General features: G+C 47.8%; 1 protein-coding gene across 1 annotated transcript; it reads left to right on the top strand.

Annotated features, from left to right (window-relative positions):
- The first annotated feature begins 13,617 nt into the window (after window positions 1–13,617).
- Window positions 13,618–14,947, top strand: LOC105464253 (thyroid hormone receptor interactor 6). Its single transcript, XM_071067972.1, is given in 6 exon segments — window positions 13,618–13,729; window positions 13,879–14,131; window positions 14,133–14,353; window positions 14,356–14,481; window positions 14,484–14,613; window positions 14,615–14,947. Coding segments are annotated over 6 exon segments (1,023 nt in total). The 3' UTR covers window positions 14,796–14,947.
- The last annotated feature ends 1,187 nt before the right edge of the window (window positions 14,948–16,134 follow it).

The following is a 16,134-nucleotide window of genomic DNA, read 5'->3' on the forward strand; positions in this document are numbered from 1 at the left end:
CGCCACCACGCCCAGCTAATTTTTGTATTTTTAGTAGAGACAGGATTTTACCATGTTGGCCAGGCTGGTCTCGATCTCTTGACCTCATGATCCACCTGCCTCGGCCTCCCAAAGTGCTGGGATTACAGGTGTGAGCCACCACGCCTGGCCATGTAAAGTATTTTAAACCTGTACCTAGTCCTTGGCAATCTCTGCTAGGCATTACTAACATTAACTGAAAATTAGTATCTCACAGAAGCACTAAGAGAGCTGAAGAAATAGACTGGAGTCCAAGCTTCCAGGAAATAATCCAGAACCATCCCATGGAACTCCCCTGCCAAGGGAACTGCTGACTACTTAGGAACCCCACAGCTCTGCTGTGACGTAGGTGAGCATGCGGAAGTCTAGTTTTCCTATTTAACTCTGCTTTAAGAGTCTTGTGCGGACAGACCTGACCACCCAAACCAATTCTTGTTCTCCACTAGCAGCAAGGGAGGCCAGGAAGTGTAGATGGTGGCTTCTGTGTTGGAAAGGCTGCAGAGAGCTTCTAAAACATGAGGTTTTAGGAGATTTTGAATAGTCATAAATGCCCTTATATGTCCACTATAAGCTACATTTTTGTAGTTTTTAAATTGTGAAATAATTTCTTTTTTTTTTTTTTTTTTTTTTTTTTTTTTTTTTTGAGACAGAGTCTCGCTCTGTCGCCCAGGCTGGAGTGCAGTGGCGCAATCTCGGCTCACTGCAAGCTCCGCCTCCCGGGTTCACGCCATTCTCCTGCCTCAGCCTCCCGAGTAGCTGGGACTACAGGCGCCCACAACCGCGCCCGGCTAATTTTTTGTATTTTTAGTAGAGACGGGGTTTCACCGTGGTCTCGATCTCCTGACCTTGTGATCCGCCCGCCTCGGCCTCCCAAAGTGCTGGGATTACAGGCGTGAGCCACCGCGCCCGGCCAAATTGTGAAATAATTTCACACACAAAAGTATTACGAGTACCACAAAGAACACCCAAATATCTTCACTCAAATTCCCCAGTTAGCATTTTGCCACATTTGCTGTGTCATCATCATCTTCTCCCTCACTGTAGATACACGTTTGTCCTGAGACTAAGTTGCAGATGTGATGCACCTTACCCCTAAATACATCAGCATGTGCTTCCTAAGAACAAGGATGTTCTTTTTCACGACCATAATATTTGTTGGAAAATGAATTGGGTTTTTTTGAGGCCGGGTCTTGCTCACCCAGGTTGGAGTGCAGTGGTGTAATCACAGCACACTGTACCTCAACCTCCTGGGTTCAAGCAGTCCTGTCACCTCGGCCTCCCAAATAGCTGGGACCACAGGTGTGTGCCATCACCCCCGGCAGGTTACTTTTGTTTTTGTAAAGATGGGGTCTTCCTATGTTGCCCAGGCTCGTCTTGAACTCCTGGCCTCAAGTGATCCAGCCAAAGTGCTAGGATTATAGACGTGAGCCATTGTGCCTGGCCAGAAAGTGAGTGTTGGTGACATGCTCTAATCTATAAACCTTGTTAATGTTTTGCCAGTTGTCCTGGTAATGCCCTTTGTAGAATTTATTTATTTATTTATTTTTGAGACAGAGTTTTCCTCTGGTTGCCCAGGCTGGAGTGCAGTGGTGCAATCTTGGCTCACTACAACCTTCACCTCCTGAGTTCAAGTGATTCTCCTGTCTCAGCCTCCCAAGTGGCTGGGATTACAGGCATGCACCACCTCGTCCAGCTAATTTGTATTTTTATTAGTAGAGACAGAGTTTCTCCATGTTGGTCAGGCTGGTCTCAAACTCCCGACCTCAGGTGATCCACCCGCCTTGGTCTCCCAAAATGCTGGGATTATAGGCGTGAGCCACCGCACCTAGCCTATAGAAATTTAAAAAAAAAAAAAAAAAATTCCTGGCTGAGGAGCCAGTCTGAGATCACCCATACGTAGTTGTCATGTCCTTCCATCTGGAGTACTTCTTTAGTCTCTTTTTTCTTTTTTTCAAACAGAGTCTTGCTCTGTTGCCCAGGCGGGAGTGCAGTGGCATGATCTCGGCTCACTGCAACCTCCACCTCTCGGGTTCAAGCAATTCTCATGCCTCAGCCTCCCAAGTAGCTGGGACTACAGGCACCCGCTAATTTTTTTTTTTGTTTTGTTTTTTGTTGTTGTTGTTGTTGTTGTGATTTTCAGTAGAGACGAGGTTTTACCAAGTTGTCCAGGCTGGTCTCAAACTCTTGACCTTAAGTGATCCTCCTGCCTCAGCCTCCCAAATTGCTGGGACTACAGGCATGAGCTACCGCACCCAGCCAGTCTCTTGTCTTTCAAAGATAAATGTTGCCATCTTTGAAGAGCATGAGGCAGTTACTCTGTAGACTGTTCTTTACCTTGGGTTTGTCCAGTGTTTCCTGATGATTTTGCCAGGAACCACAGAAGAGATGTGTCCTTGGTGTGTCATATCAGGAGGTCCATGATCGGTTTTGTGGTCCCTTTCACGTGATGTGATCTTTATCACTTGGTTAAGACTGTGACTGCCAGGCTTCCCCACGGTAAAGGACCAGCTGTGGAATAAGTTCTTTTCCCAGGAGCCTGGTACCTTTCTGTGGAGAATAGTTTTTAGAAAACAAGATCTGGGTGTTAGGTGTGCTCACTGTCATGAGGGTGTCACTGCTTCTGGGGCTTCTCAGCAGAGAGCTAGGAAATAAATGTATGTGTTTCTATGTAAACACACCATCTTGTATCAATTTAAATAGCCATCAATGTATTTAAAACCATGAATTTATTCCAGTGCCATGAATTCCAGTCCAGTACCACAGGGTTCAGTCTAGCCTGCCTTCTCTCCATACTTTTTTTAAAACAAAAATTTTTAAAACAAAAATATGATCCCTATTATCCTCAGTATTTTTACACAATAGATTTTCTCAATCTTGGAATATACTAAAAGTAATTTTTGAATTGTTAATCCATAACCACTGTGTAACAACAACCTGTTGATGGTCCAATATCTGTCTACTGGCTTTTGCACTTTGATTTGAGGCTCTGTAGTCAAAATACTTCATAAAAAAGATACTTGAGTCTTTGTTTTGTCTTGGTTTTTTTCTCTTTCATGGTGGCTATGTTATTCACATGTAACAATTCATTGTATTTGTTTCTGTTGTGTTCCGTATTAGTGGTTTCCCTCATCCTTGTTGATTTTCTTTTTTTATAGGTAAGTGAGCTCCCTTTTTAAACTATGAAATTCTTCAGAGGGACATTAGGAAAAGAGCGACATGAATAAATACTGAAGTCTATCTTGTTTGTCCATAGACTCAATATCATGAAGATGAAAATTTTCCTAAATCGCTCTGCGAATTCAGTGCATCCCCAGTCAAAATCCAGACAGGAAGCATTTGGGAACTAGTCCACATTATCTCAGTTCACCCAGAAAAAGACACATGTAAGTAGCAGGTGTCTTCATGTTTGTTTGGTAGCAAATAAAGACATCCACTGGACTAGCATAAGTTAGAAGGGCATTTCTTGTCATGGGGAACAGGAGGTGAGTGCCGTCAGGAACAGCTGCAAGCTCTTTGTTCCTCCGCATCCATTTCATTCTTTTTTCTAAAGAAATGTGGCAAGGAAATGGCTGCTCCACAGTCTGCTCTCCAGTTCACTTGTCCTCAGACGTCTGGGGACAGAACCAGTCTGTGAAAGTTGCTGTGTCCTCAGTTCATGGTCTGTAGGAGAAAGTCTGACAGGGCCAGCCTCAGGCGGGTAACCCAGTTCAGTCACCTCTAGGACGGCAGGGTGTGGGTCTCGGCCCGCAGGCCAGTGCCAGTGGGTGGAAATCAAGATTTCTCTTTTGGGCATGTTAAGCTTGAGGTGTCTGTGAGATACAAGAGAAGTTGAGATCTCAGTTCACTATTAATCTGGAGCTTAAAGACAGATTTGGGATGGAAATGTGAATTTCGGAGTCATTAGCATTTTTCTTAAATGAGATACACATCTTTGGGAAAGCATGAGTTACCCTGGGAAGATCATTAGAGGACTTGGGACAGAGGCCTAAGATTCCCCAGCTTTGAACATTCTGGTGGATAAGAGAAGCAACAAAGGCACCTGAAGGGAAGAGACAGAGCTGACCAGGGGAGGAGCCATCGCATCAGACATTGAGGAGGAGGAAGTTGAGACTTGGCTTCAGGGAAAGGGCTGGTGGTCCTGCCAGGGCCCATCTCGGTGTGACAGGGACAGAGGCTGGGTGGCATGTGAGGGTGACAGAGGGACAGAGGCTGGGTGATGTGTGAGGGTGACTGGAAGGTCTGCACAGTCAAGGAGAGCAAAGGCGGGGACTGGTGGAGCTGAGAGGGAGGGAGAAGGAACAAAGATCCCCTAGAGGTCAAGGGGTTAGTCTTGGATAGACAGATACCTCCTGCATTTCCAAGAAGAAAGGAGAAAAATGGGGCAAATGTACTCAGTTTGTAGGTTTGGTGGGATGGTTTCAAGGATGCAGGAGGCAAAGACCTCAATTGCAAATGCGGAGGGAGAGGTTGTGAGAAATTTGAAGAGCGAAGAAAGTGTGGAAGTGTCAACTTGAGGATGGGAAGGTCAGTCCCACAGGCTTCAGCCTGTGCTCACCCCAGAGGCCGGCACCCCACCCACAGGGTGTTGACTGTGCAGACTCCCCCGACCCCAGGTCTCACCATCACCTCCACCACAGCGCTTTTTCCCAAGGCAACACCCAGAATTTCAACAGCAGCATGGCCCTGTTACCTTCCTAACTCGCCTGCCCAGTCTTCCAACATCGTGCTGGCCAATCTGCTGACATGTGCCTCCTCAGTCAGGCTCCTCTCTGGCCTCATGTTTCTCCCTTTCTAGCCTGGATTTGGTTACTCGTTGTTCCAGTAAATACTTGTTGAATGCTTTCTATCTGCCAGGCATGAGGTGCCAAGGTGCAAGGATACAACAGGAACAAGAGAGGCATAAGTGCCTGCCTTGTGGAGTTTACGTGCCAGTGGGAAGAGAAATGACTTAATGGTGACGATTGCTGGAAAACAGCACAAAAGCTGGGGGGATCAAGGTCTGTGTGGGGTGATGATTGCTGGAAAGCAGCATGAAAACAGGGAGGGATCGGGGCCCATGTGGGTTTGGTTTTAAATGGGGAAGGTCTCACTGAGATGACATTTGAGCAGTGACTCAAAGCACATGAGAGAGTGTCAAATGAAAATAAAAGGATATTCATGTATCAGGCAGAGAGAATAGTTAATGGGACACCAGGCCTGAGACCTGGAGTGTTGCAGGGCAGCATGGCTAGGAGTAGAGTGAGCAAGGGAGAGAGGTGCTGGGGTGTGTCATGAAGGTCTGTGGCCATGACCAAGACTTTGGCTTTTACTCTGTGTGAGAAGGGGAGATCCTGGAGGGTTCTGAGCAGAGGAGGATGACCTGACTTGCATCTGAATATGATCACTGCTGTGTGGAGAAGACTGTGCATTCCTGACTGTGTTTGCTCCCTTCTGACTCCATTTGTTCCTGCAAGTCCGCCCTTCCCCTCACCTCAGTGCCATTGGGAGACGGCCACCAGGAGACCCACTGCAGCTGAGGCACAGGGTAGGCCACACTGATGGATGCAGTGGACTGTGCAGGGGTCACAGGAAGGAGCTGCCTAGGACAAGTAAATGACCAGCTCCTCCTGGTCCCTGGTGCTGCCCAGCGTCCAGCCAGACTTGACATGTTTGGGGTACTTCATCCGAAGCCTAGGGAATTTTAATTTCATTACGTCGTCATGTTTCCAAAGAGAAAGAGTCTTGAAATTTCTGTCAACCACAATTTGTTTCTTTCTTTTGACCTTGGTAATGTCGTCAGAAATGTGTTTCTCAGGGAACAAATACCAAGTCCATATGATGGAGAAAGCCTAGGTCATATATTTACTGACTCCATGGGCCTGAGATGCCTCTGTTCAATGGGCGCTGGGGCATGTGGAAGATGATAGGAAAGCCCTCTTTTTTTTTTTCTTTTTTTTTTTTGAGACGGAGTCTCGCTCTGTCGCCCAGGCTGGAGTGCAATGGCACAATCTCAGCTCACCGCCAGCTCTGCCTCCCGGGTTCACGCCATTCTCCTGCCTCAGCCTCCCGAGAAGTTGAGATTACAGGCACCCGCCACCACACCTGGCTACTTTTTTGCATTTTTAGTAGAGACGGGGTTTCACTGTGTTAGCCAGGATGGTCTTGATCTGACCGCGTGATCCACCCACCTCGGCCTCCCAAAGTGCTGGGATTACAGGCGTGAGCGCCTGGCTTTTCTTTAAAAAAAAAAAAAAAAATCTTAGTAGACTAATTATGTTTCTCAAAAGACCCTTAATTATTTAGATAAGTACTTAATATAATTACTTACCAAAAACTGGGCCTTCACGATCGCAAAACAGAAATTGGAGAGAGGAGAAGAGAAACGAAAAAGAAGGAGGGGAGGGTGGAGGGAAAAGACACTCATTCTGTCTGCTGGGATTGGCAGTCTCAGTACTGACCCCCAAACTTCCACCGTAAAAGGTTCATCCCTTTCTCCCCACAGCGGCCGTGTGGCCCCTGCCACGCACTCATTGCCCTAGCTACTGCATAGGACTCCGAATGGTATTTGTAAAAGGGCTTGAAACTGCCCCTATAAACTTTATCAAATTAGTCAGGGAAGAAGAGGGGAGAAATTAAAGTAAACGAAGCTTGCAGCACATTCAGCGTTCATCATTCGGTCAGCCTTCCCCCGACATGCTTCCACGTAGGCGTGTGTGCCTGTGTCCTGGAGTCACGTAGACCCTAGATTACAGTTCCCTTCAACTGCTCTATAGATGACAACTTGAACATTATGAAATGCTAAGTTTTCCCTTTGAGATACGCCTTCAGGTCCTGCATACCATACGACTACTGACTGAGCTGGTCTGAAGAACCCCACGAGGAGCTGCCCACACCAAAGAATGCAGTTTCCACATCCTGGTGATGTCATCCCCTCTGCCCTGGCCAATCAACTACCCCAGTTTTCCAGCCCCTCACCCTCCATGATCCCCTTAAAAACCCCAGATGGATTTGAGGGTCTCCTCCCATCTCCTCACTTGGTGCCCTGCAATAATTAAACTCTCGGCTGCATCCCTGCTGTCTCAGTGTCATTGGCCTTTACTGTGCAGCCAGCATACAAACCTGTTGGTCCTGTAACAGGCTTACATCAGTGAACAAGTGAGAACTGGTGCCCACCCCCACCCCTGCCCACTCTGGTGCTGCCTCAACTGTCCTGTGATCCCTTCTCACCTCATGCAGGGGCTGGGGCCCACCAAGGACTGCAGCACTGAGGTGGTGACATCACATGCTGCACGGAAGCCCCTGAGAGGGTTGCGGTCCAGATTTCAAATGTGGCTTGCCCACTTTACATTTTTTTAATTTTAAAATCAACGTAATTCTAGAAAATGCAAATTTGAAAAAGGGAAAATATGTGTCACACATAATTCCACCACTTAACACATTCCCTTAACACCACTTCCAAAGCCAAACCTTAGTGTCTATTAAGCTCTCTCTAGGACCATTTTTGGCAGGAACATGAAAGAATCCTTAGCAAGTTTAGATGGACAGAAAAATAATGTAAGCGAGGAGGAAGGATTACACATTGTATCCAGTGGTATACGCTTCACACTGTAGGAAAATAGCCTGTGGCATGGCAAGAGTGGTGTTGTCTTCAAGCAAAATTGCCATAATGGCCAATGGTTGACTCCTGCACCAAAGTCTTTACACAATGCCTGTAGCATAGATAAACCCTCATAAAGATGCTTACCTAACTTCTCCAGCAGTCATGAATTTTGCAAGAAAGTCTGAGATGTGACAGCTGCACATGTTTTACCAAAAAAGCTTGCTCTATAAACAGTACTTTCTGGAGGACAGGTGTGGGGATCGAAACATCGCTTCTGTTTGCAAATTCCTATTAAATGTTTATTTTCTGAGGAACTGGATTTGTCAGCCTCTTTCTTCAGCCTCTCAGCTTTTGAGGGTAGGTTTGCATAGACCTGCTCACCATGGAACATTTGGCAGTCCCAGCTGAGAGACCAAGGAATGGGTGGGGAAACCCCAGAGTGGCAGTCACTTCCATGTGCAGTTGCTGCGGCTCACTTTTTAGACACTTGTGGACAACCTCGTGAGTGTGGGGACTCCCTGAAAATGCTGGCGGCTTTAGAGGGATTGGGAATGGAGAGCCATCTGTCACACTGTGGTAAGGAAGGGTGGCGAGCAACACTGCAGTGTGATGGCCACTTCTGTGGGCTGCCCATTTGGTGAAGAACCCAGCTAGCAGCAGAAGTTGATGTAAAATGGCTTGAGGAGGAATTGTCATTAGAGAAAAGATCTTTTTAAAGGCGCTCTGTGGTCAGAAGTCAGCTTAATTAAAAGCAGATATTCAGGCCGGGCGCGGTGGCTCAAGCCTGTAATCCCAGCACTTTGGGAGGCCGAGATGGGCGGATCACGAGGTCGGGAGATCGAGACCATCCTGGTTAACACGGTGAAACCCTGTCTCTACTAAAAAATACAAAAAACTAGCCGGGCGAGGTGGCGGGCGCCTGTAGTCCCAGCTACTCGGGAGGCTGAGGCAGGAGAATGGCGTGAACCCGGGAGGCAGAGCTTGCAGTGAGCTGAGATCCGGCCACTGCACTCCAGCCAGGGCGACAGAGCAAGACTCCGTCTCAAAAAAAAAAAAAAAAAAAAAAAAAAAAAAAGCAGATATTCAGGCTTTTATATATTTTGCAGTGGGGGGAAGACCTTTCAGCTTTTTTCTGTTTTGGACCCTGTTTCTGGGGATGTTATTTTCAGTCAACTAAAACACCCTCCACCCTTTTTATATTATGTTTGGCCCCTCTGGTTTGATGGCATGACTTTTGCCTTCTGGAAAGCTTAAGAGCTCCTTAATTTGGCTCCTCCAAGACTTGTTCTTCCATTTCCTTCCACTTCTGCTTCTCCTTCCCATTGCCATCTTTGATACCACATGCAGAAATCTAGAGACTTAGCAGCCCTGAGACCCCCTGAAGAACACAAAAAGGCAACACACATCCCCTTTTGGGAGTCTCCTGCGTTCCTTGTAGAGTCCCGAGTCGTAAGAAGGTTTCTCTCAAGTGTAAAGTTCTGCTGTCTTTGGCATTGAGTTCCTGATCCCTCTAGCTTGGGGGATACCAGGAATTATTTTGTACTCTGAGAGAACAGGACCTTTGGGTATATAGTGGTTGACAAGTCCCTGGTGAGGGCTGCAGTTTTGGAGATGGCTGACGGTGTTTGCCATGAGTGGTTATTACTGTAGGGAGCTACTCATTTCTTTATGTGTTTAGATAAGAAAAACATGGTTTGGACACCTGGAAGCCATAGAAACACTCACCACTGAGACATAGCCTCCTGTTGGGGATGGGCTGATTGGTGACAGGCCACTCAGCCTCAGGGGAATGTCTTTGCTGGGAGGTGCACTGTGGAAGCATCACTGTGTCCCGTCCCGTGGCATTGCCCCCTTTTTGGGGACCCAGGATTCTGTGTAAAATGGAATCCTTGATTTTGGGAGATCTAAATGTTGCACCTGCTTTTCACATATATATGTATGTATTAGAGCCGGGAAACTGCAAGTGCCTTCTTGGCCCTATTAGTTAATGGGCTCCACCCGGAGCTCGGTGGTCCAGTTGGAAAGTGGAGGCCCAATTTGAAGCTACCTATGTAAATGAAATTAGTTTCCTGCCGGGCGCGGTGGCTCATGCCTATAATCCTAGCACTTTGGGAGGCCAAGGTGGTGGATCACGAGGTCAGGAGATCGAGACCATCCTGGCTAACATGGTGAAACCCCATCTCTACTAAAAATACAAAAAATTAGCCAGGTGTTGTGGCGGGTTCCTGTAATACCAGCTACTTGGGAGGCTGAGGCAGGAGAATGGTGTGAACTCTGGAGGCAGAGCTTACAGTGAGCTGAGATCATGCCACCGCACTCCAGCCTGGACGACAGAGCGAGACTCCATCTCAAAAAAAAAAAGTTTCCTTATAAAATGCTATGGTGAATTCCTGTGATTTTGTGTTACCTTGGCATCCATGGCATCCATTTTTTACTGTCCTATAACACACTCAGACTCCTTTTTAAAAACCTTAGGCCGGGCGCAGTGGCTCATGCCTGTAATCCCAGCACTTTGAGAGGCTAAGGCGGGCAGATCACAAGGTCAGGAGTTCAAGACCAGCTTGGCCAATATAGTGAAACCCCGTCTCTACTAAAAATACAAAAATTAGCCAAGCGTGGTGGCAGGTACCTGTAACCCCAGCTACTTGGGAGTCTGAGGCAGGAGAATCGCTTGAACCCAGGAGGCAGAGGTTGCAGAGGGCTGAGACCGTGCCACTGCACTCCAGCCTGGGCGACAGACCGAGACATCTCCAACAACAACAAAAAGTTCCTCCCTGGCTTGGCACGGTGGCTCACCCCTGTAATCCCAGCACTTTGGGAGGACAAGGCAGGCAGATCGCCTGAGGTCAGGAGTTCGAGACCAGCCTGGCCAGCATGGTGAAACCCCATCTCTACTAAAAATGCAAAAGTTAGCTGGGCCTGGTGGTAGGCGCCTGTAATCCCAGCTACTCAGGAAGTTGAGGCAGGAGAATTGCTTGAACCCGGGAGGTGGAGTTTGCGGTGAGCCAAGATCCCGCTATTGCACTCCAGCCTGGGCAACAGAGCAAGACTCCGTCTCAAAAAAAAAAGAAAAAAAAGTTTAAATTCTTGCTCTGTGCTTTGAGATGTAAATTTGTTATCCTTTTTTCCTCTAAAACTCAGTAAGGTCTTTGGTCATGTGGGACAGATTAACTTGTTTCATTTGCAAAGTTTGAATCCAACTGTTGTTTTAAACTAGTGAGTTTTACCTATTTCGTTGCTAAAATTTTAAAATCAAAGCTATAAAATCTTTGTATTTTATTTGTGTGTGTGTGTGTGGTGTCTACATGGTACCAAATTGATTTATAAATAAGTGCTTGTAAGTTAATAAGCCCAAATATTTTTCAAGTTCATGTGACTTTAGTAATCTTTGGTAAATAAAACTAGATTTTAAATTGTGGGTGACATAGGAATGTCTTCAGGATTGTCAGTATTAATTTAGACACGTTCTCCTTGGTCTACTAGTCAGACGGGTTTAGAATATCTCTGCTAGATGTTTTAAGGTCATAAAACTGTTGATTCTGTGATATTTTTGATACTTGTTTAACTTGTCTGTGAGCTTAGGTCTTAGACCCATTCAATTATGGGCTCTAAACAAATGGCCATGGTGAGGCCTGGTGACGTGTGGAGTTCTCTCTGCCCCAGCTGTGCCTCCTGACTATGCTGGGAGATGCAGACATATCTTCACATCTGTCCTCTGTGATGAGCTCTCTACATGTAAATTCAGGACCCAGATGGGCCATGCTCTTCATACTCATCCCTGGGTGCCATGTGGGTATTCCCCAGAATGTCTGGGGAAGACATTAGGACGGTACTTGTGTCATAGTTTCAAAATTATTTTCAGTAATTTTAAATCGTAAAGTCACATTTTGCCCAGCACTTTGGGAGGCTGAGGCAGGTAGATACTTGAGGTCAGGAGTTTGAGACCAGCCTGGCTAACAGGGCAAAACCCTGTCTCTACTAAAACTACAAAAATTATCGGGGCATGGTGGCACACGCCTGTAGTCCCAGCTACTCGGGAGGCTGAGGCAGGAGAATTGCTTGAACCCAGGTGGCGGAGGTTGCAGTGAGCAGAGGTCATGCCACTACACACCAGCCTGGGTGACAGAGTGAGACTCTGTCTCAAAAAATAATAATAATAAAACATCAGGATGTGGTTTGTTTTTTTCTTTTCCTTTTTTTTATTTTAGTTTGAGATGGAGTCTTGCTCTGTCGCCCAGGCTGGAGTGCAGTGGCGCCATCTTGGCTCACTGCAAGCTCCACCTCCTGGGTTCACGCCATTCTCCTGCATCAGCCTCCCGAGTACCTGGGACTACAAGTGCGCACCACCACACCCGGCTAATTTTTTTTTTTTGTATTGTGTTTTTTTTTTAAGTAGAGACAGGGTTTCATCGTGTTAGCCAGGATGGTCTCGATCTCCTGACCTCATGATCTGCCCGCCTCAGCCTCCCAAAGTGCTGGGATTATAGGCATGAACCACCGCGCCTGACCGTTTTTTTTTTTTTTTTCCTTTTGTTTTGTTTTCTGGAGACAAAGTCTGGCTCTGTCACCCAGGCTGGAGTACAATGGTGTGATCATAGCTCACTGCAGCTTCAAACTCCTGGGCTCAAGTTATCCTCCTACCTTAGCCTGCCATGCAGCTAGGACTATAGGGGTGTGCCACCACACCCAACTACCTTTATTTTTAAGTTTTTTATTTTTATAGAGACAAGGTTTCACCATCTTGCCCAGTGTCATCTTGAACTCCTGGGCTCAAGCAGTCCTCCTGCCTCGGCCTCCCAAAGTACTGGGATTACAGGCATAAGCCACCACACTCAGTGGTTTTTGCTAAAGAAAAAATAATTTTCTCTAGTTTAGAGGTTATTTACAGGTTGTTTCAAAATGAAAGAAAAATCATATAAGTCTAAATGGATCTAAAAGTTGGGAAAGGGAAAAAAGTAGAAAAATGTGTAAGAAGTCATAAATGGGCTATGGAAGTCTTGTGTAGTCAAAAGCTGAGACTGGATGGATTAGTTTATAAGGTTGTATTAAAATTAGCTTTAGTATTGATAATGGATTAATGCAAAAATAAAATTTGCTTTTCTCTTTTGAACAATAATTTCATGTATAATAATATTAATAACAGAAAAATATTTTTATTCACCTTTTGAGTAAACTCCAAAAAAAAACAAGGAGAGGAGAGACAGATTCTGTCTCATGCTGTCTTTCTTAGGTCTTTTAATTGTTCCAAAAACTGAGTCTCCTCTCTATCATTTTTTATTATTTTAATTTATTTAGTTTTTCTTCTGTCTATCAAAGTGTAGCGGTTTTTGCTTTCTGAAATCTTTGAATTACCACTTCGGCTAAATGAATGACTATTATCTTACAGTGAACTGTCATCCTATGTTGATCAACTGTTTTAAACCTTTCTTATTTTAATATCAGGTGTTTTAAATCTTTGATATTCGACATACTTCCCAAAATCACATTTCAAATTCTAAAATTAAGTTTTTTTGACCTGAACTAACTTGGACATAACAATTAGGGCCCCTGGTGGCCAGGCACGGTGGCTCATGCCCGTAATCCCAACACTTTGAGAGGCCAAGTGGGCAGAACACTTGAGTCCAGGAGTTCAACACCAGCCTGGACAACATGGTGAAACCCCATCTCTGCAAAATATACAAAAATTAGCCGGGCATGGCAGAAAAAGTTTTCTTTTCTGGAGTCCCAAACGAGGTACAGGACGAAGAGGGGTTGAAGGCCAGAGGCCCCCGGCTTTAAGACCGCTGTCTGGAGTTGCCTGTTACAGGCCGTCAGGGCTCACCTGACTGCCCCTGAAGCAGCCAGAGCCCACCAGACCCCCTCAGGGGACAGCGATCCCCTGAGGTATCCCGGGGCCACCACCGGGCCACGGAGCAGCACTCCAGCCCCACTCCAGGGTCATTTTTTGTCCTCTCCCATCTGAGCAGTGTTACCAGGCCCCAGGGGGACCTGAGAATTAGGGCCGGCCTGGGTGGGGTCCCATGGAGTACTCCAGCGCACTCAGGGGCTCCCTGCAGACGGGGGGCCTTCGCCCCGGAAGCCTGGACGCTGAGATAGACTTGCTGAGCAGCACGCTGGCCGAGCTGAAGGGGGGTCGGGGTCATGCGCCCCTGCGACCAGACCAACAGGCAGAGCCCCGGCCACCTCCTGCCTCCTGCCCGGGCTCTCTGAAGCCGAACCCAGCCTCGCGCTCCCCGCGTCTCCCTATGGGGCCCCACTGCAGCCTCTTATGCTGCCGCCAGCCCCCCCGGCCGGCCTTCCCCGTGCAAGCGAAGGTGGCACAGTCAGTGAGGGGCTGCGGCCCACCCAGGCGGGGAACCTCTCAGGCCTCTGGGCCCCTCCCGGGCCCCCACTTTCTGTCCCAGGCCAAGGTGAAGTCTGGGGGCCTGGCTATAGGAGCCAGAGAGAGCCAGGGCCAGGGGCCAAAGAGGAAGCTGCGGGGGTCTCTGGCCCCGCAGGAGGAGGAAGAGGACGCGAGCACGGCCCCAGGTGCCCCTGAGCCACCTCGGGAGGATGAGCTTGTCAGGCTGTCGAAGAAGCAGGTGCACGACATGAACCACCCGCCCAGCTGGGAGTACTTTGGCCAGTGTGGTGGCTGCGGAGATGTGGTCCGGGATGGGGCTGGGGTTGTGGCCCTCGATTGCGTCTTTCATGTGGGCTGTTTTGTGTGTTCTACATGCCGGGCCCAGCTTCGGGGACAGCATTTCTACGCCATGGAGAGAGGGCGTGTTGCCAGGGCTGCTACGTGGCCACCCGGGAGAAATGTGCCACGTGCTCCCAGCCCACCCTGGACCGGATCCTGCGGGCTATGGGGAAGGACTACCACCCCAGCTGCTTCACCTACGCCCCGACGGCACCCCCTTCACGGTGGACACTACCAGCCAGATCCACTGCATTGAGGACTTTCACAGGAAGTTTGCCCCAAGATGCTGAGTGTGCGGTGGGGCCATAATGCCTGCGCCAGATCAGGAGGAGACTGAGAATTGTTGCTCTGGATCGAAGTTTTCACATTGGCTGTTACAAGTGCGAGGAGTGTGGGCCACTGCTCTCCTCTGAGGGCGAGTGTCAGGGCTGCTACCCACTGGATGGACACATCCTATGCAAGGCCTGCAGCTCCTGGTGCATCCAGCTCTCAACCACCTTCACCACTGACTGCTGAGTCTTCCTAGAAGTCCCTGCTGGGTTCTCAGTTCCAGTTCCCACCCTTCAATCGATCACCCTCCCTGACATCCCCCTGTATGACTTCCTCACCAAATGCTGTCTCCTCTTTCTCCAATCAAGAAATAATAATCCCTCGAGTTTACAAAACAAAACAAACAAAAAAATCAGCCGAGCGTGGTGGCTCACGCCTGAGCCTGGGAGACAGAGGTTGCAGTGAGCTGAGATCGTACCACTGCACTGTGGCCTGGGTGACAGAGCAAGACCATGTCTCAAAAAAAACCAAAAACACAACTTGCCACATTGTGTCCAGGCACAGTGGCTCATGCCTGCAATCCCAGCACTTTGGGAGGCCAAGGTGGGAGGATCACTCACAGAGTTCAAGATCAACCTGAGTTAAAATATAGCAAGACCCTGTCTCTACAAAAAAAAAATTAATTAATTTTGAAAAAACAATTAGGCCGGGTGCAATGGCTCACGCCTATAATCCTAGAACTTTGGGAGGCCAAGGCGGGTGGATTGCCTGAGCTCATGAGTTCAAGTCTAGCCTAGGCAACACAGTGAAACACCATCTCTACTAGAATACAAAAAATTAGCTGGGCGTGGCAGCATGCACCTGTAGTTCCAGCTACTCAGGAGGCTGAGGTAGGAGAATTGCTTCAACCCGGGAGGTGGAGGTTGCAGTGAGCCGAGATCATGCCACTGCACTCCAGCCTGGGTGACAGAGCAAGACTCCATCTCCAAAAAAAAAAAAAAAAAAATTAGGGCTCCTGAAAGGCCAAAAGAGACATATTAGGCTAATTTGGTACATTACAATTATATAGGAACCATTGTCAAATAAGAAATGGTGTCTAGGCCGGGCATGGCGGCTCATGCCTATAATCCTAGCACTTTGGGAGGCCCAGGTGGGCGAATCACCTGAGGTCAGGAGTTTGAGACCAGCCAGGCCAACATGGTGAAACCCCATCTCTACTAAAAATACAAAAATTAGCTGGGTGTGGTGGCACATGCCTATTTTAAGTTTCTTCATGATGTTTTTAGTTGGCTCATTAATGGAATAAGTTCTTTTTTTTCCATTTTGGCATACAAATTCTGTCTCTGTCTCTCTTTTTTAAAAAAGAAACAGGCCAGGCGCGGTGGCTCAAGCCTGTAATCCCAGCACTTTGGGAGGCCGAGACGGGCGGATCACGAGGTCAGGAGATCGAGACCATCCTGGCGAACACCGTGAAACCCCGTCTCTACTAAACAATACAAAAAACTAGCCGGGCGCGGTGGCGGGCGCCTGTAGTCCCAGCTACTCGGGAGGCTGAGGCAGGAGAATGGCGTAAACCCGGGAGGCG

The sequence above is a fragment of the Macaca nemestrina genome, chromosome 8, assembly GCF_043159975.1.
Source record: "Macaca nemestrina isolate mMacNem1 chromosome 8, mMacNem.hap1, whole genome shotgun sequence".
Classification (NCBI taxonomy): domain Eukaryota; kingdom Metazoa; phylum Chordata; class Mammalia; order Primates; family Cercopithecidae; genus Macaca; species Macaca nemestrina.